Source organism: Argopecten irradians, chromosome 12, assembly GCF_041381155.1.
Source record: "Argopecten irradians isolate NY chromosome 12, Ai_NY, whole genome shotgun sequence".
In the NCBI taxonomy this organism is placed as follows: Eukaryota; Metazoa; Mollusca; class Bivalvia; order Pectinida; family Pectinidae; genus Argopecten; species Argopecten irradians.
The window spans coordinates 7,369,951-7,390,168 of NC_091145.1; the positions used below are offsets into that span (position 1 = coordinate 7,369,951).

General features: G+C 33.9%; 2 protein-coding genes across 2 annotated transcripts; one reads left to right on the forward strand and one right to left on the reverse strand.

Annotated features, from left to right (window-relative positions):
* Positions 1 to 2,143: 2,143 nt before the first annotated feature.
* Positions 2,144 to 10,165, forward strand: LOC138336421 (uncharacterized). The gene is made up of 4 exons (XM_069285913.1): positions 2,144 to 2,377; positions 2,433 to 2,610; positions 5,326 to 5,619; positions 9,769 to 10,165. The coding sequence occupies exons 1-4, from the start codon at positions 2,261 to 2,263 to the stop codon at positions 10,020 to 10,022; spliced, it is 843 nt and encodes a 280-aa protein (XP_069142014.1). The 5' UTR covers positions 2,144 to 2,260; the 3' UTR covers positions 10,023 to 10,165.
* Positions 10,166 to 12,393: 2,228 nt separating this feature from the next.
* Positions 12,394 to 15,521, reverse strand: LOC138336300 (uncharacterized). The gene is made up of 3 exons (XM_069285735.1): positions 14,866 to 15,521; positions 13,197 to 13,412; positions 12,394 to 12,743 (listed from the first exon to the last, which is right to left on the reverse strand). Exons 1-3 carry the CDS (start codon positions 15,092 to 15,094, stop codon positions 12,505 to 12,507), a joined length of 684 nt encoding a protein of 227 aa, XP_069141836.1. The 5' UTR covers positions 15,095 to 15,521; the 3' UTR covers positions 12,394 to 12,504.
* Between the last annotated feature and the right edge of the window lie 4,697 nt (positions 15,522 to 20,218).

Below are 20,218 nucleotides of genomic sequence, written 5' to 3' on the forward strand. Positions count from 1 at the left end.
CTCTTGTTAGATTCACAACGAGTTGATCTGAGGTAAAAACAAAATGGCAGACTTCATTGCTGAAATAATGTAGAAAGACAGCTGTTGGATACGCATCAATATCTCTTCGTGAGGAAGTGCCCGAAAGAAATTGAAGTGGAAGAACCAGGATTTCCTATGGATGAAAAAGAACGCTTGAAAGGAGATCACGAGGGATCAGGATGGCGAGATCAATAAATTGAATCAAATCGGAACTGTATTTATGATAACGTGTATCATAAATGTTCAGTGTTGACGAGAACGATATTGGGGTTGTTGAAGGTGGTGGAAGAAAGAAAGATGGAAAGTGGTAGGAAAGCAAAGGTGTGCTTCCCTACCAAATGTGGTCACAAAAACGTCAGTTAGTAAAGAAAATCTGAGAGCTCCAGTATTACAAGGAGACGCAAGCACACTCACAGTCTCCCAAAACACTTACTATTAGCAACACAACAAAATGACATTAGGTTACACGTAAGCAATTAACAAACTATGTATATTAAACATGCTAACCAAGGTAGCAGGAGGATAAACAAAAGAGATGCCCAAGGATGGAGTACGCAACACGCATATGGAAATCCAAATTGTTTTCAGTCTATTTTGCTAGTTGAGAAACATTGCTTATATTTTCTTTGTTAGCGCGTTAGTTTTTGTTCTACTTGATACTTTGACCTGTTTCTTACCTTTGATGTTTTGATCTGAAGCATGCCTGTTTTTTACCTTTGATGTTTTGATCTGAAGGCATGACCTGTTTTCTTACCTTTGATGTTTTGATCTGAAGGCATGACTGTTTCTTACCTTTGATGTTTTGATCTGAAGGCATGACCTGTTTCTTACCTTTGATGTTTTGATCTGAAGGCTGACCTGTTTCTTACCTTTGATGTTTTGATCTGAAGGCATGACCTGTTTCTTACCTTTGATGTTTTGATCTGAAGGCATGACCTGTTTCTTACCTTTGATGTTTTTGAACGATGAAGGCATGACCTGTTTCTTACCTTTGATGTTTTGATCTGAAGGCATGTTTCTTTGTTGACTTTATTTTGCCAATTGTGATTATCTTTGTTGGTACACCTTGTACTATTTTTTCTAATCCACATTTTTGCGATAGTTTTAGTTACCGTTGATACCATCCTTACTAATAAGTTACTTTCAATCGACCATAGGTGCCCTAAATTAGAAATGGCCGCCCAACTTTCTTAAAAACAACGGCCGATAAAACAAAACGGATAAAGAAATTACGAACAGAATACCAGTAGAAGTTCTTGAAACCGTGTTGATTTTCTAGTACTGGATCGTCTGCCAACGGTAAGTGGTCTGGTATCTTCGTTGAGACAAGAAGTTAATCCGTTACTACTTCGTAGAAAATTACATCAGTGGATAAGTAAATATTCCTCTCTCGGCATGGAAAAGACAACGAGGCAGTTGCTGGTTTTACCAATCGAAACCTTCACGTTCAGTCATCCCCGATGTCAACCATTAGGATGAACGTTGGGTAAAACGTTGGTGTGTTTCATTTAGATATTCTGATTGAGTTGCCCATGACATTGATATATTTCCCTCTTCAATGTTCTGGTGCATTCCTATTTTGATGTCCAAATTCGTGATAAAAAATTCGTGAAAAATCCTTTAATGCACAGTACAACATCTATCAATCATCTTTTGTAGCGCGATGTTGTAATTTGTGACAATACGTCCTGATAAATACAATATATATATTTGTTGTAATCCTGAACCTCACTTTCATAATTAATTCAGAGTATTCCCAGCGTCTACCATAATTAAACCTTCTAATGAAATTTTGATGACTACCTACATAATTAGAAAACAAAAAACAGGTTCATATTTCTAAGAGAACTGTCAGCATAGTAGACTGAATATATGGCCTATATCTTAATATAAATACATTAAATTGATCTTACCACATAAGTGGCCTATCACGTTAATTTTGTTGTAATACGGCTGTGTGTATAAATAAGCTACCACAATTTCAATGCCTTTAATTCGTACTTAATGTTACACAGCATCGAACAGGTGGAGCGATGATGCCAGAAATTATGATATATTACATACCTGATGTCACATGATTTACCTGTCATATGTAAATAAGTTCCCTAACGAACCACTGGGATCACATTTGAGTGTGTGATGTAAGACAATTAAGCCGATTGTCAGGCTAGCTTCCTGTCACCTCCCCACTTTCGTCGTACTCTCTGTTGGGTTGAGACCGTCGGTCGAAGCCGGAGTCATGTACACCCAAGTCCTCATCGTCCTTTTGGTCTGTGTCGGATTTGTGTATCCGAACTTTCCTCCTCCTCCTCCTCATGGAAGAAGACCTCCCGCCAGCCGACGTCCGTACACTAACCTGTGTGAAAAAGTATTGGGACAGAAGTAAAGCCAGCCGACGTCCGTACACTAACCTGTGTGAAAAAGTATTGGGACAGAAGTTCCTCAGCCATCCCACTGACTGCACCAAATACATACTATGTATAGGCAAAACCCTGCACAACCTCAACTGTGGCAATAAGGTCTGGGACGAAACTCTGGACAAATGTGTCGAGAAGGGTACCACCAAAGGACCAGATCCCTGCCTCAAACGTAAGTAATCATGGTTGGTCAGAAAAAAGACAATGGCTGATTAACTTTTAGTTCCTTTTTTGTGGACTACTGTAGGCCACCTTCTTTTCACGAAATATATTTTTCACATAATTTCGTAGGAGAGTTCGAAAAATTAAAATTTAAATGCTCGATAATAAATGTTAATAGATGGATTTACGATAGCCAACAAGAACGATAATATGTCTATTTTCAAAACTATCGACGACGCAAAAGATTGTATACGCGAAGCGAAAGAGGAGATATTTTCATACCAATACAAATGTCATATAATTACTGCAAATACTATACACATCACAGAGTATGTTGTATGTTTTCGTTATTATTAACGCACAATATATTAAAATATATAAAAATTATAATATGATATAATAATTACTTGTACCTTTCTATTCTATTCATATGGAACAAATTGATAATATCCATTTCATTATTATAATGTTTCATTGTTAATTTCCTTTTGCGCGATTAACATTTATTAATTTTAATACCAACCTTCTGACACTTTAATACTTTAGGAACTGCCACTTCCCATATACAGCCATTACATATCAATTAAGCTTTTATGTTACCGTCCACCTGTAACGCCCTTACATACACGTTTTGACCTTAATTAACAAAACACAATGCAGGTGAAAGTAATTAAGCCATCAAATTAATTATTTACAACATCTAATATAAGTTCTTTATTATTATCTTTACCAAATTAAATGTTAGCAAGCGTTATAAATAATGGAAACATAGAGTTGTCATTTCTTAGTTTCATTATTTTTGTCAATTTTATATTCTCCTTTTAGAAATTTATTTTTCAATATTATTTGATATATGTTGTATTAATTTGTATTACAAAATGTACATTGACCTTAGAGAGTAGTAGTCCCTAGAGAAATATGAAGTAATTTTCTTTAATCTAAACGCGTCCAATAGGAAATATCACCACCATTGTTCTTACACAGCTAGACGACAATATCCGACAAAACTTACAATGTGGTCATATAATAAACGGGAACTGTCTCGGTCTTCATTTAAACGACAGTCTAACCAACCTGTATGTTAAACCAATGATACTGCCAGGCATAAATCTTACACGTGCATTCCTAGTACGTACTAATGACTAGATAACGTGTATTGTCACTGCACTAACACCTAGCGTAATTAAGACATCTTTACCACTCTTTAACACGTCAGGCCCCCATCGCCGTGACATGTACAGCTATATGCTTTCTCCGTACCGTCTCCGTCGCTGTCTTATATGTAAATATATTATAATGAGGTGTATTTCCTCGTGTATTTAATTATAAAGCTTTAACTGTATTTTACCGTTAATTAGTCATCATGTCAATCAAGACAGTTAGCACAGTCGGTGACTACTAAGATAGCTGAAATACCATATAGCCTGTAACTTTCCTCATCATATTTCTTAGAAATGTAGGTATAGTATATTTTACAAAAGCTGACATTATGAAGAAGAAACAAAAAGAGAAAAAAAATGGATCAAATGTTTTAACTCTACAGTGATTGCCCATATAAACTATCAGAGGAATAATGTTTATTGTACGTACTCAAAGTTTAAGTATTTATGGCTTCATTGGCATAATCCACAATCCAAAAAAATCTATGTATTCAACTGCTGAAGACATAGGTTACACAAAACTCATATGTTGCTACTTAATCGAATGAAATTAACACATAAATAGTGTCACTATCAAAGGCTGATAAAAGCAAATGTCTTCGCTTCGACTCCATCTATGGAAAATGGCATTTAAGTTCTTGAGCAAGAATACCATTCCTACGAAAAGAGCTGGCATTGTTAAAGCGAAACTGACACATTCAATGTGTTGATAAGCATGCAATATTCAAATAAATGCGACTAAATTTGGCATCTAACCTCTTTCTTCCTTTTTACTGAATGTTGTTCTGGCTTTTTCTTTCTAAATCGCCTAAATGTTGGCCTTAAGATGAGTGTTTATCTCTGTGAGAAAGGCTCTAGGTTTTGTACCCTGGTAAAGACAGATCACAGTCCATAAAAGTGGTATTTTCTGCTCCAACTTAGCGTTCAGCATAAAGAGATTGGGACTACTGGTTTACAGGTTCTGGGCTGTCAATATTATGTAACTAGGTCGGGTGTGTTATATTTGATGTCTTTGCTTCAGCGTGATAACACAGGGAAAACGTTTCCAATATTACAAGTCGACACAACACTTACATACCATAGTCTCCTAAACATTAATTCACACACGTAACACCCTTGTATACAGTATAGGCCGTCCTTGTATAACCTTAGTTGTTAATCGGCGTTAAGCAAACTCAACTGATGACATACTACGGCGTCATACCATATTCAAGACTTTATCATTTGAGTCATTATGCCCCACATGCAAGCCACCAAATTAATTTCTTTTCACCACGAAATTCCATATGATATAGCAAAATACATGTTCAGTTTCATGTGCTACTTCCCTTATTTAAAACAAAAACAATATACTAGTAAGTATATTTTGACTTTGGCCGACTCTTACCGTTTTTATCACTGACCTACATATGTGTAAAAACTTAAGAATTGTACAATCTAATTTATGTGATGACCATTTAAAGATTAAAGTTAATTGGTGTGGTGGACTTATATAAATACATGTATAACGTGTTTCGTTCTTGAGCAAGAATACCATTCCTACCATTTGGGTTTATCTTCTACAGCTAAGAGATGGGGCCCACCACAGATCTACGCCTCCCCACCCCGCGTACCACCTGGCGGACGTACAGCAACCTGGAGATTCGCCAAGCCCGTGTGTACTGCCGGGTCCACCCGAAGGATCGCCCACCCCACTAAATGTGCCCAGTACTACGACTGTGGCTCCAACCGACAGGAAGACTGGTGGGGGACCCACCTCAGGGAGTGTCCTTACCCGCTCCTATTTAATGTCCGATATGCCCAGTGTGACCATTACTCCAACGTCAGATGTGGCCGCAGAACTGTCCCTCTTGACCCCTGTAAGTACCAGTTCAGTACCAGTTCTCCTTTAAACAGCAACTTAAATGAGTCCTTTAAACAAGGTCGCTCTTTTTTGCATGGATCCACTCTAACTAGTAACATGACATCGAGACTGCATCTGTCCCTGTAAAGAGTGCCGTTCTGCCATTGTAATTCAAACTTTTCTCAAACTTTGCATCGCTTATTTGAATACAACTTCTCTGTTCTTGTAATAACAGTTCCTTGTAACATTGTGGTTGGATTCATCTCGTTAGCATCACCCTTTTCAAAAATCTAATAGCAATGGCCTTGACCATTGAACCATGGTTACGTTGAAACTTTTAAAGTAAACTATAGTCAAACGTAGGGTAAAATTTTCCTTTCCTTTCCTTTTGGTACTGTCATAATCATATCAACCCCAAATAACCTTACATAACATTCATAAACATTCTGTGAAGTGCAGCTCCCATCTTCAAGCATTCAATACTTTGTCCCATTGGAAAGTTGACCTACTTAGAATTGTTCACAAAGCGTCCTCCTTAAATTGCTGTCAAACTCATTACCATGTTTGAAAACGAACAATAAGACTGACATGACCACAACAATGAAATTTGACCTAATTTTGTTTCAATTCATATGAATGAGGATTTATGAAAGGTAATGAGTAAGTATACGCATGTTTCAGTTGGGGAGATAAAATATTTGTACTGTAAAAAAAGAATCCACATGCAATTTTTGCATATGGATCATCGCTGTAATATCAAAACGTCGCGTTAGGTATGTATATTTCGTTATTACCAATGGTAATACAATTATATCTGTAATATATTCCACCACAGCCATACAAGTCACAAGGGGACAATTAAAAGACAAACATGATACCTAGCGGACTTTTACTATAACCAATATCTATTTTGATCATTCTTTATTATCTCATTGTCAATAGTGAATTAGCATAAATTCATATTAAAATTTAAATGTTCATAAAATGTGAGTCATATGATTGATAAGAGAAATTGTATATAGTGACCGTTTTATGGTTTAATTTCAACATTTTTTGCTTTATTTAACATTCCGTAGGATTATGTAATAAAATTGTCTGATGTGAATTATATTTAATACATAAAACAAGTTAATCATATTCAATACTGTATTTGATACCTGGACCTGGAGAGTAGCACGAAGCCGATAAATATGACCATGGTTACTCATTAAAAATGTTTAAAATTCATCCATATTTAACACAGAAATTATATTTAATACATACCTTGTTACAAGATATCTTAATTATTTCTTTAAAGTAAAATATCCTGTCAAAGTAAAATTGCTGAGTTAAATTGCGACACGAATTTTGGTCCTATTCTTGCTAAAAAATATGAATATCTTTTCATTATCCTTTCATTATGCACAATGAGAAGCTATTCAATGCCATTTGCAGTAATTAACATAGGGCCAAAATGTGGGTCGCAAATTCACTCGGCAATTTTACTTTAACAGGATAATTTACTTTACAAAAATAATATGTTTTAACTACACTGGTAAAACGTCTTAATTGACAAATGCACTAGTAGAAATGCTACATGTGATAGGTACTTTTGACTTTTAAGTACAAGAAAGGCACTTCTTATGAATTGTTCGAAAAAACTATTTATCATAGCAATAATTTGATGTTTGTGTTCCACGTCCGTTTGATAACTGGATGAGTCAGGTTTTGGTGAATAAGAAAATCGCAGTGCTCTTTGAAAAGCACCATTTCAGATCTGTTAATAAAATATGCTGGACTCTTTTAGGATATCAGAAAAGGCCCCGAACTCAATCTCAACCACATAATAAATATTCAAGCTATTATATATATATATATATAAATATGTTCCCTATAGGTCGGTTATTATAATAAAGACCAACCGTCTGTACTCTCAGTTAACGGTAACAAGATGAAGCGAGCAGATGGATATCTAATTAGCCCAGACTGTGAAAAAATTATCAAAATTTTAAGTTATATTTTTACTTATCATTCATAACACAACCGTAACACATTCCTTATACCCTCACGCGCAAATTCAATTTATTTACATTTTTTCGAAGACGTAAAAGGTGTATTACACAGTTATTTTTCCCAAACTTGACAGGCTTATCCCGCGGTTGCTAGGGAAAAGATAACTCTGTCTTTTGCCGGGGTAGGGAAAAGACAGCTCACACGCACTAGATAGTGACGTCATCAATACATGCGGCGACCATTTTTACGCACATCGACGTTCATATCAACTGAATTTTCACCATTTCTCGTTAAAGTATGAGAGAAAAAGAACCTTACATTGGCCTGTCAGGTGGACAGGGATATCTGAACCCTCGTAAAAGATTTTGACCATCAACTCTCGGGAAGCCTCGGGTTGACCAGCCAAACTCTTTCACTCGGGTTGGCATATCCCTGTCCATCTGACAGGCCCATGTAAGATTCTATTATTCATTAACTCAGAGAAAACACAATTAAGCATGTAGTCCGATTATATTGCCGTTCTTTTGGGTTTATATATATAGGTCTTGCGTTGATCATCGGCTCAGATCTGTATAAGAAGCCTTGAGAACGACAAAATACTCGGACTAGCAAACAAGTACAAGCAGATAAAGTGATAATATTAGCAATGATTTTTGCATAATACCGTAGCTAAATGCTGAGCAGAAACAATGTATATTACTTCCGTCACTTCAAGAACAATGCAAATTAAGATTTTAATGAATTGTTTTGGCAAAATGAAAAGGTCATGTCAGTTGTGTGTAAACGCTCTGTAACATACCTTTGAATCACTCGACAAACATTAAAACAAATATAAAGGAACGCTGCATATAGTGGTATTCATAGGATAACGACGTGAGAATACCGAAAGGTCATTATTACAATATATTGATGTGTTAATTTAAACCTATGAATCTTCATACATTCTCCTAGATATTAATTAAAACCCTGCATGTTCTTGTCACGTGGACCTTAATGTATCATCCCAGGCAATTAATTGGCGCCTATTATAAGAATTAGAATTTAGTCGTACTTGAGCTGAACTGTGTCTGTCAGATACACTGTTATATTTGCTACTGACAGACAATGTGATATATAGCTCGCGGGCTAGGACAGGGAAAACGCTGTCATACAAAGCAAATATTAAATACTTGTATGTTATAAAAACGTTCAAGTAAAGATATGTGTATACAAATATACAACATAATTTTTCACTTTATGTTTAATTATAAAAATGTGTTCAGCACATTAAATGATTTCTAACCCAGATATATATGTTTCAAATAGAAGAATGTCGGCTTACCTAGTATATGTATTTCTAGAAATTAAAAAAAAACATGTTTTTTTATGTCTGTATATCAGAAAACGTTTCTCATATTTAATTTCCCGTGTCAAAATGATTAATTATGTCAATGTTATTAACACGTAAAGTACAATAGCGTGTTTCAGCGTCATCCAATTACCTGTGGATTTTTTTTAATACAAGATAATAAAATGTTTCGATATATAATTATATACATATTCAACTAGTGAAACAACGAATGCTCGGTTGATGGATTAGGCAGTCGTTTATAAAAAAAACATCGCTTTTCTATATATATAATTAAATGATGAATTTATGAAAAAACTAATAAATCATTCCTTTAAAGGCAAATTGAATGTAACCCTTCCTTATCATTCGACTTAATTTTAAAGCATCCTATCACTATTTTAAATTGTCATAGATCAGTACCTACAAAACAAATCCAGATTTGAATTTGGGCTTCTTTAATTATGCAGTCTTTGGTTGACTGGGACAGACAGACATTGCGTTATCTATATCTATACAGCGCCGTGCCAATATATGATCCCACTGTAATTATTTCCTATATATTCTGTATTTTAACCTGTTTCATCCATGGATAAATTTCAACCAAATTTGGTATGAAATAATAGAGAATTGTCTTCTTTTTCAACTCATAACATTTGAATAATTTCCCGTTATGAACATTTTGAGAAAACCTTGTCTTATTAGCAAGTAATTTGTATCGTTGTTATTTTGGTGTATATGTCAAACAATAAATATGTAACAAAATGCAATATTTAGTGACGAAATCCATTGTCGTTTTCAATAATCCTTGTATATTCGATAATCATCTATTGTTTTGATTAATAGGTGACTACATTGCCAACCAGTGCAGAACCATTTCCTGTCCTCCATGCATTATGCGATTCGGAACCTGCAAAGGCCTCCCGAACGGACTTCACCCATGGAAAAACCGGGAAGAAACACCCCACTTTTTGGTGTGTAAAGATCAACGTGTCGTTTTCCATGGTAAATGTATGTCTCCCACTCCCGGCTACAGATTTGTGTTTGACCCAGTTATTCACACCTGTCTCCAACCCAAGGACGGATACAAGTTCCCGTAAATCTCAGACAACATTGCAATATCAATATAGGGTGTTAAAAATGGAATTAAATTATATTTTTCATAACTGGACTGGAGTTGTTTCGTGTGTGAAATCTTTCGATCAGTAGCAGCAACAATTGATAATAAATTACGGATACCAATCGTTTTGTTGTAGTGTAATTGCTATTGTAGACCCAACATGGCACAAATACACAGACATAAGATCAAACATCTGATACATACTCACCTTAATTATATGCTATATTAAGTTATTAGGAGTACGATACTGAGTCTTGATTTCGGAGAAATGAAATCACGTATATTCCTAAAATCATAACCAAATAATAACCATTTTTTATCTTAGCAGACACGGTAAAATATCCGATGGTGTTTGTATATCTTGACACAAATCGCACATATATTAAACATGACATATTTTGAATAAAGGTTTCACCGTGGCCCTATAGATTACACAAAATGAGGTCAAGAGATAGGTCATGGCAATTAAGTAGATTTCCATGTTAAATATACAAAGTAGAGAGTGAAATTTTTTTCCTATCAAGACCAAAAATAACTTTTGGGGAAGGAGTAAAACTGTTAAGTCATTTTTTTTTACTTTTCAAGCCAAAACATCATGCCAGGATTTTTTTGTATTTTGCTAATACTAAAGCATACGACAGGTAAGATGACATCGTCAACGTTCAATAGTAATTAGGTCATCGAGGTGAAGTGGCCTGATGAGATGTGACAAGTCTCTAGAAAAGACAATTGTTGTTAGATATGACCTAGAAAAGCTAATGTAAGTCTATAGACAAACGAACAGGTATAAAGTATAGAAATCCGTGACTCAACAGTTGACATGACGAGCGGCCGTGTCAGGGTTATACATATGTAATTCAAAATGAATTATATATGTGGATGTCTTCATTTAATATCATATTGTAATAATTTTAATATTTCCAGCACGCTTATATACTTCTTATCATATTTCATATTCTCACAACGCCCAGTAATCACCTTTTAATATGAAGATTTTTTTCCATCATCAAGCCAGTCGACAACATAAAGTTATGTTACAATAAAATAAATTATATAATAAAGTATGTATAGGATTGAGTCTGATATAGAGGATATATTATCCTGTTCCATAAATCTATCATTGATTACCAGGGTATCATTAAATAATGATACTTCATTTTTTCAATGCATATACATATACGTTTAACTGCTCTACGCGTGTTTCATTTATTGTAAGATTATTTTTGCCTTTGATTTTATTCAGCGGGTGAATAGAAACCGCGGTAATATACAGAAGGACCATATGTCGATATGACTATAAGTCGTAATAATTATTCGTCTTAAAAATAAGTTAGATTACAATAGCTAATTATTACATACTTCACCTTTTATTGTCACACCTCATCACGATCTAACAAATAAACTTAACAACAAAAGTTGCTTAAATCACAGTACGAAGTATATGTCTTATATTGTTTGATCTGATCTTTACCGGGATTTACCTGAGTATAACAACACAGACAAAACAACGTTATCTAATGCCACATTCAATTGTACAAGGGTACTATGAATATAAAAATATTAAAAATAAGTTGTTTGAAGACTCCTAAAATATAACCAGGTTCTCACTTTTTTATAGTGGGATGTGGGTTCGCCCGTTGTCTGTTTGAAGTGACTGGGATGGGTGTTCTGTCCGGTGTCTCTGGCAGTATCCTTCAGTGAGATAACAAAAAAAGGAAAGCGTTTCCACTTTGGCACAGAGACACAACAACGAGTATACCTCAGCTTTCCAAAACATATACATTCAAACACACAGCACACTGTGTACAAGAAATGCTGTCGTTGGGTGACCTTGACTGTTGAAAGAACGTATAGCCCGATCAACCAGCCTATCAAGGACTTCGGAAAGAGTGACAGTCCTCTGTATTTTTGACGATACCAGCAATAGAATTCTGGGTAAAATGAAGGGCAGTTTACGATTTTAAGGAAGGAAGTAATGAATTTGGCAAGAGAAAAGATAAATTATTGAAGGTCATCAAGGGCACTACCATGCACAAAGTATAACATTAGTTACTGAAGCATTATCCAGAGTCATCGACTTCGAAAGTTCGACTGAATACAATCTAACAGCTAACAGTCCTGTGTTTGAAACATATACCATTGCAGATGTTGATCTATCATATTACAATAAATCACGTTTATAACGAACAACAAATTCATGGCCATTCCCCGTCAAGGTTCCTATAAGATGTATTCAATATGTATATACAGAACTATGTATATATTAACTAAGTAATTTTGGTGGTCCCCAGAGGTTCGTTATATCCATGTTTTAATGTAATTGACATTTTAGAAATGACATAGCAAAGAGGAAAATTAACAATTCATTTAATCAACGTAAAGCAATCTAAAAAACATCAAATACAAACTACAGCAAACAATCTCATAGTAACAATACACAATATTAAATAACAAGTAGATGTTTAAACTATAATAGGAGTATATTCAACACATCTTCTTAACACCGGATCGAATCGCTGTGGCTTTGTTCCTGAACAGCTGGTCTGGTCAATGACTCTGTCGTTTTTACAAATAACATAATATGGCGACCTTTCTCTTCCGGACCACGTGTTCGGTCCATCCGGATATCCGTCACAGCTAGGCATGCGTAGATGACAGGGGATGCAATGAGCGGTCTTACACTTATTGATGTCATAATCACCTATGTTGAAGTAAAGAAAACAATAGCATGTTTACTTATATTCAATAAATTATCAATATCAGAAATGAAAGCAGAGAGGAAAACAAAAGAAATATTAGTTACATGCAAAATATAATCAGGACAATTAATCAAATTACTTTGATTTGAAAATTGAAGAAGTAAGCATTTTTCATCCGCATTAAGAACATGTCTAAACATTTGTATACTATTGAAACTAGATAAAAAGCTATGACATCAGTAATATAGAATGCAAAGGGTTATGTTTGCTTGTTTGTTAGATTAATTAACGTCCTGCCAGAGTCATGTCAGGACGGCTTTGCAGGCAAATACCTTAAAGGATGTGATAAATGTGTTCGATGCATTTTTTTGAGATAAATGAACAGATTAATTTAAAATATAATACCGGGTATCTAGTCTATATATACATAAAATGTCTAAAACAGAAAAACTTACATGGTTGTTTTGGTTCCCATCTACCTCCGCACGTAACTTTGTCCGGTTCCTGGCACATTAATGAAGCCTCGTCGAATAGTTTAGGATATGGACACTCTCTGACGACTATGGTTCCTATACTTCTGGAAGCTGGGCAGTCTATGTACTTTGCACAGGAACTCTTCGCAGAAATATTGGTCTTATCTCCGTCACACATGTCCAAGCTTGATTTATCTCCTGTAAATGATCAGCATAATTATGATTCAAGTCTTTGATTCCGAAATGTAATTCAGTTATCTTTTGAAGTCGTTATGTATGACAGAAATAGAAGAATCATAACAGCGTTAAAATATAAATCGCCCAGACAATACTAAACTTGAGCTATAATCTACGAAATAAGATATATGTTTCAGCACTAAAATATGAATATTAGTTGGGTCTTTTTGTAGAAACACTGACTTCACCTCGATCTACCGGGGACAATGTAGGTATACAGCCTTAGTGGAACTAAAATAATGGTCATTCGATTTCACCAAGTCGGTATATCACCATCTGGACCTCGACAAAAGCTTAAAAAATCGGTAAGCGCTAAGAAAACCATATGACCCCTATGATGTTAACCTTTTAACTGAATAAGGCCATGAATGTCAAAAACCTCACTTTCAGTCACGTCGTCTCCGTGATTCCATCTCCGATAACGTCCTAGAAATCCATCTATAAATTCACTACTTTATTCTATAAAATTGGAATGGCGTTTTAATCATAATCGTAAATGAGGAGAGTTTTATGTTAATTTGGTTGACATTGACAAATTATCCCTTGCTATAAAATGAGAAGTTTGTTTTTCTCAAAATCTATCAAAATCATATTCTCTCTATTAATGTAACAATTATTTTCAAATATCTTATTGTAAACTGAAAATGAATATATTAACTTTGTTTTAAAGTCTTTTCTTGAGACATCTTAAATCTATCGTTACGAGAGCGGTAACTAGAATAAATAAGAAAACAAAATATAAATGTTAGTTGATCGCAAAGATCTTGCCAAGTGTTTTGGTAATTACAAAATTTTGACGTTTATATATTTGATTCACACATTTAAGCTATTTGATATTAGTAATTTAAACTGGGAAGTTGATATTAGTAATTTATACTGGGAAGTACATCGATGTGTTTTAAATACATGACTTTACTTTTATATAAATTTACATTTTAGTGACAAACGTTAATTCTTTTTTCACTCGACTGTATTTCAATATGCTCTAGAAATTTGATGAGTTACAGTTGTCAGGTCGTCTTGATAAATGCATTGCGATTATGATTATTTAAAAAAAATATATAAAATAGCATTACAAATTTATTAAAATATCAACTACATTGACTCACAGCCTCGAATCTGTTATTTTCTTCAGTAAAATGCTTCTTAAAGGTAATTTCCTGCGATTTTCGCTTAATTCTCAGTATCGCACACATATTTTTAATAAATTATCTGTTTTTAAACTATTTCTCATTTCTTATGTGTTTGAAATAATTCTATGAAAGAAATATATATTTTGATGATTTATTCACGCAAATTAATTTGTGTTTTTCTAATCTTGAAAGAATTTTGATATCTGTACTTATTTAACTCATGAAAGTGAAATGAGATTTTATAAACACACAAATCAAGTTAAATGTCTGTAATAACTTACCTGAACACTTATCCTGGGCGGACCCCGCTCTGACACAGCGCTTACTGCTCACATCTACGACGTTTCCCTTCGGACAGCGGAACTGAGACCTAACTTCACCAACACACATGTAGAACACGGAGCAGTCCTTGGGGTCGGCTTGCCACTGGACACCAACATTTCCATCACAAACGTCTCTGGCTTCTGTCAGAACTATTAAACCTACTACTGCCAGTATCAGTCTCTCCATCTCTCTCAATTGCTATTGTGCCAGTTCAGAGTTAATAATCTGGTATTGGAAGCAGTTCGGTCTAAGCAAATATCAAGTTTTAGTTTACCCTAAATTGATAGTTGCTAGGAGTTAATCTTGTCCGATTAGTGAAAAAAATGCTCCAAGTCGTAAAAAACTGAACAAGACGTATTTGATGAACTTAAACTAGCTGACAAGAGTGGAAGCTAAATATAGTTGGACACACCAATAGATGATGAGCATTGCCTATGTCATGATTGTAGAGACTCTCGGTTATATACCCTTTAAAAATGACCGCTCCTGTACTGACCTCAAAACCCAGAACAACAATCCCAGGGATGACGTCACGAATTTGATGCTGATATTGCACGTGTTTGTGACACTAAAACATCTAGAAGAATCCCAACTCCCGTATCAACGGCATTGATGCAATTTATAGTATATATTTATAAACATTGTTCGTAATGAAAGCCTTCTATCACGAACGTTTAATCGTATTTAATAACGTGATTGAAATAGTTGTTATATAGTGATATAAATAGAAAATGCCTTCAATAACAATTTAAAGTTTAAATAGTTTAAATAGAAAATATTTTCATAATGAATTTAAAGTAAATTATAACAATGTGTGTAAAATAAAATGTTTTGCTTGATGAAGGTATGCAATTTGAAAATATCTCAATTTGTTTTGCCAAGCTTGATTTTCCATGAATACTTTATTTATATCAACCAAGGGTTTAAAATTAAAAACAACAAGGGAGGGATATCGTAACGTCTTAATATATCTAAATATAGATTTAAACGCCCACGGGATCGCGGATACCAAAACATCCATGACCTCCCCACCCATAAAGGACCCGTACAAACACTGCACATATATGGTACCTAATATTAAAGTGAGGTTAACATTGAGGCGGGCCACGAAGTGCAAAGTCTATAAAGATTTTAGCAACACACCTCGGTCACATGACTATCATGTGACACTGACGAGCAACATATGGAAGTCTTGATATTGACTTCCTGACGACAGATTATTCTGCAAGGTATGTACGGAAATGAGTGGACGTCAATTCCGCCAAGATATAGTACGTAGAATGAGGGAAGGTGCTGATAAAGATATGTTACATAAGCGTTCTACTTCGTCATACACGAAAATGAACAAATATCCAATGGTGACATTATTATACCCTAGGGATGATTCTAAAAGGTATTTAGGTTTGCTGGAGGTGATAATGCGTAAGTGATGCCTGTGAAGATGAAAAATAAGAGCCAGCATATTAAGTCTGTTACCCCTGTAATAACGTCAAAAATTTATACTTGAAGAAATCATGCATTGTAAAGATTGGGTCTATAGAAAAAATCTTTTCGGTGTAACCGTATTAAAACTATATATTCACCGGGCATATTTTAAGATATGTCTAATTAGAAGAAATTACTAACAACATATTCTCTTCAGTGACTGTTAGATCCTAATCCATACGAGATTTGAATAAAATAGTAAAAGGAGATGGTGCATATGATGGCCAAATCGGTCCAAGTTAATGTTCCCGGCTGCATATTCTGTCAAAAGCATAAGATCCCCGATTATATGGGATAACTCAAGTACTATTTCTCAGTTTAAACCATATTTCATTTTTCAATTTAGTACATATAATTCACAATATATTATAAAGTTATTATCCAGAAAAAAAAGTAAAAAGTATAAGATATTAATCTTTATCCTTAGAATATATACATATTTTCCTAAATAAAGAAACTAGCTAGGTTATTGGATACTGAGTATTTAAATAATGTTTCCACATATGGAGAGAAAAAAAAACAATTTTCAATTTTGGTGGTTTTATTTTTTGCTATAAGATACCATCAAAAGCTATAATTTTCACCACATTTGATAACAGAACACACTTGTACTTTGAATTTATAAAACATATTTATCATTATTTGTTCGAAGTTAATTTTGTGTATATGCATTATCAACTTACTGGAGACTCAAACTGAATTTCAGACGAATTTGAAGTCTTCTATTGGAAAACAATGCTCTAACTTTTCACTTTAAAACTTTGTATCAAAATTAGTGATAGGGGTTTTATCATTTTATTTTGCGGGGTTTATTTTGTGAATATTATTGATAGCCTTTGCAATCGTCGTTTACAAGACATGTTCTGACATATAAAGCATAATGTTGATAAATTTTGCGAGATATTATGTTTCGCGAATTTGGATGAATCAGTGAATTTAGCGAAAATAAACCTCCCACAAATATTAATAACTATACAGTAATAACACTATGTTAAATATGTATATGTAGGGAACATTATACAGAAAAAAATACCAGCAATTTATATGTATATATGTAACTAAATTTATAACTAGGATATTAGAGTCCCAATTCATACTTTCAAGCACGGTTTGATTCTATAGATAAACGGACAAATCTATATATATGCAAGAAGGAAAAAAAACCACTGCATGTCAGCATCAGTAAAATGAAAGTTATGCAGGAAACGAACCTTCCGGAATGCTTGTTTACTTTTTTTTTGCTGGATGCAGTTCTTTGCAATCGCCGATTGAAAAAGGACCTGTTACACCTACAATTGAATTTTGCCCATGAACCAATTTAACTGAAACCAGGTGCATTTTGTAGTTCTATGACAGAGAACCTGTAAGATACCTTTAAAAAATTCAAAAGGTCCTGTAAGGACGAGATAATGTTGCCATCCCGAGGTGTACACCAGGGTTCCCTTTTAGGTCCAAAACTATATCAAATTAATGTTCAATTTCGAAAACCGATCTCATGAATTTTGACTGAACATATGTAACTTAAAATTTTGAAGTAATTTTTTACAGGTTCTTGAAACCAAAAAATAGTCAAATTTGGAGGCCAATTTTTAGCAATATCAAGTTTTCATTTCTTGTTCACCAAAAATATTTAGTAACTTTTCAGCACATAATGTTAGAAAACTGAAATTATGACCGGTAAAGTTGTCATCTAAAAGACAAATTACTGTCAAGTAGTTTTTTTCAAGAAAAAACATATATCCTTATATGGCTCTAAAATGATAAACTGAAGGGTGCAAACTATTATATCTCTATTAAAATTATGTTTTCATTAATGGACTCATTTTCTAATAATATTAGGCACTGAAACAGAAATGTTCTTACTTAGGGTATTAAGAAAAAAATAATTAGTCTTTAATCCCTAAATATAGGGTACTTGTATAGATGATTTGGAGACTTAACGGTAGTTGCAAAATTCAATGGTAGGTGTAATAGGTCCTTTTTGTCTAATGTCAGTATGTATGCGGCTCCCTAAAATCTAATGACATAAATCACATAATTACTTGGTAGGTTTTGTTGTGTTTCCCACAGGGTGCTCCTTTTTATCCATTGCTTCATCTACAAAACATACTCCACTGCATTATTTAATGCAAAAATCATTTGTTACCCAGTTACTTTAATATATATAATATCAGATAAATCAACTAAAAAATTAAGATGAAACAACTTCACCAAAGCAAATGTACTATTTTCTGTATCTTTGCAATATACATTATAGACATTGTAAAACGACGTCAAGTTCAACCCCGGTAGAAAAAGAGGGATCAGTTGTATAAAATGCACGTTAATTTTTCCAAACCACAGGTTGATATATCTTTTTGCTTATACATGTACCATAAATATGATATAATACTGCTGCATTTGCTGTTTATAAACGGCCAATGGAGTTGATCATGACATTCTATTTTTTTAATTATGTAGTAGGCCATGACATTCTATTTTTTGACTGCATTCACCTGTAAAATACTATTCATGATATCTGTTTATTTATTAATTATAATACACGTACTCACCAAGCATTGCCTATTAACCAGAATGTCCAATGGTATTTTTTTTTTAATTTTCTATCCTGTCAGTATACACATGAATTTCTAAACTTATATCTCTGTCTCAAGGTTATATATACAACGACAATTTAGAAAGGAGCGTTTCTCAATGGCTTCCTTACTCGATATAGGTGTTCATTACTTTTACTATATCTTTTTGCCAATTAATGGAAATGAAGGTTAAAGATGCTCCACCGCCGACAGAGCATAAATGATATTTCATCATTTGAACAATAATTAGTGTTTAATCGTGTATATAATAGTATAATTAACACAAAAGATAATATAAAATAATTTATTTTGCCTTTGGTGCATGCGCATTCAGTAGTTCATTCCATATAGGATATAGTGGTACGGAATTTTTTCGGGATGCAATTAATTATTTTTCATATTTTTATCTTGAAGTAAAATAAGATGCTCAAAATTTTCAATGGTGGTAATGGTGTAACGTAAGTAACTTTTGTAACTAAAGAAAAATACTAAATCGTCTGCTCCTCTTTTTAATAGTAAAAAAATACCATTTGTCAGCGGTGGAGCATCTTTAATATTCATTACGTTAAAAAAAAAAGTAACGAATAAATTTAATTGTTTTGGTGACGTTTAACGCCCACCATCCTCCGTTGAGTAATTTAGCTATAAAGCACTTCTGAACTGCAGGAATCGGTTGAGACGTTGATTTGCATATACTATATCACGAGTTAAAATACATGTTTTTATCCGTAATATTCTTGTTTCATTGACTTGCATGTCGTACAGAATTCACACTCGAATCTTGTTGTGGTATTTGATGTAAAACAAAATATATGTAAAACAATGTATTTCGGGGAAAACATGTTTTATTTCCTAACATATGGTGAACGATACAATGAGATTGGCATTGCATTTTCTTTAATAAAACGAGATCGAATGATTCTCACATATAAACACACAGAAATTAATTTTTGAATTTGCAGAATACAAAAAGGTTTCCTAATCTTGATTCAAATTTTCCTGGAAATTTTAGAAATTTTGTTATTTAAAAACAGTTACTTTCTGACACCAGCAAGCAACACAACTCATCCTAAATATAACTATGCCGTCGACTGCCAGAAATTGATCTTTGTACTAAGACCAAGAATCATATTTCTGGCCAGGCTAGATTATCACCCGAAACAAAACTCCCAAAAGAGTACCTTGTTACTCCATTCCACACCCTAATTATACATTTCAGATATTTATAAGACGACATACATGTTAAAGG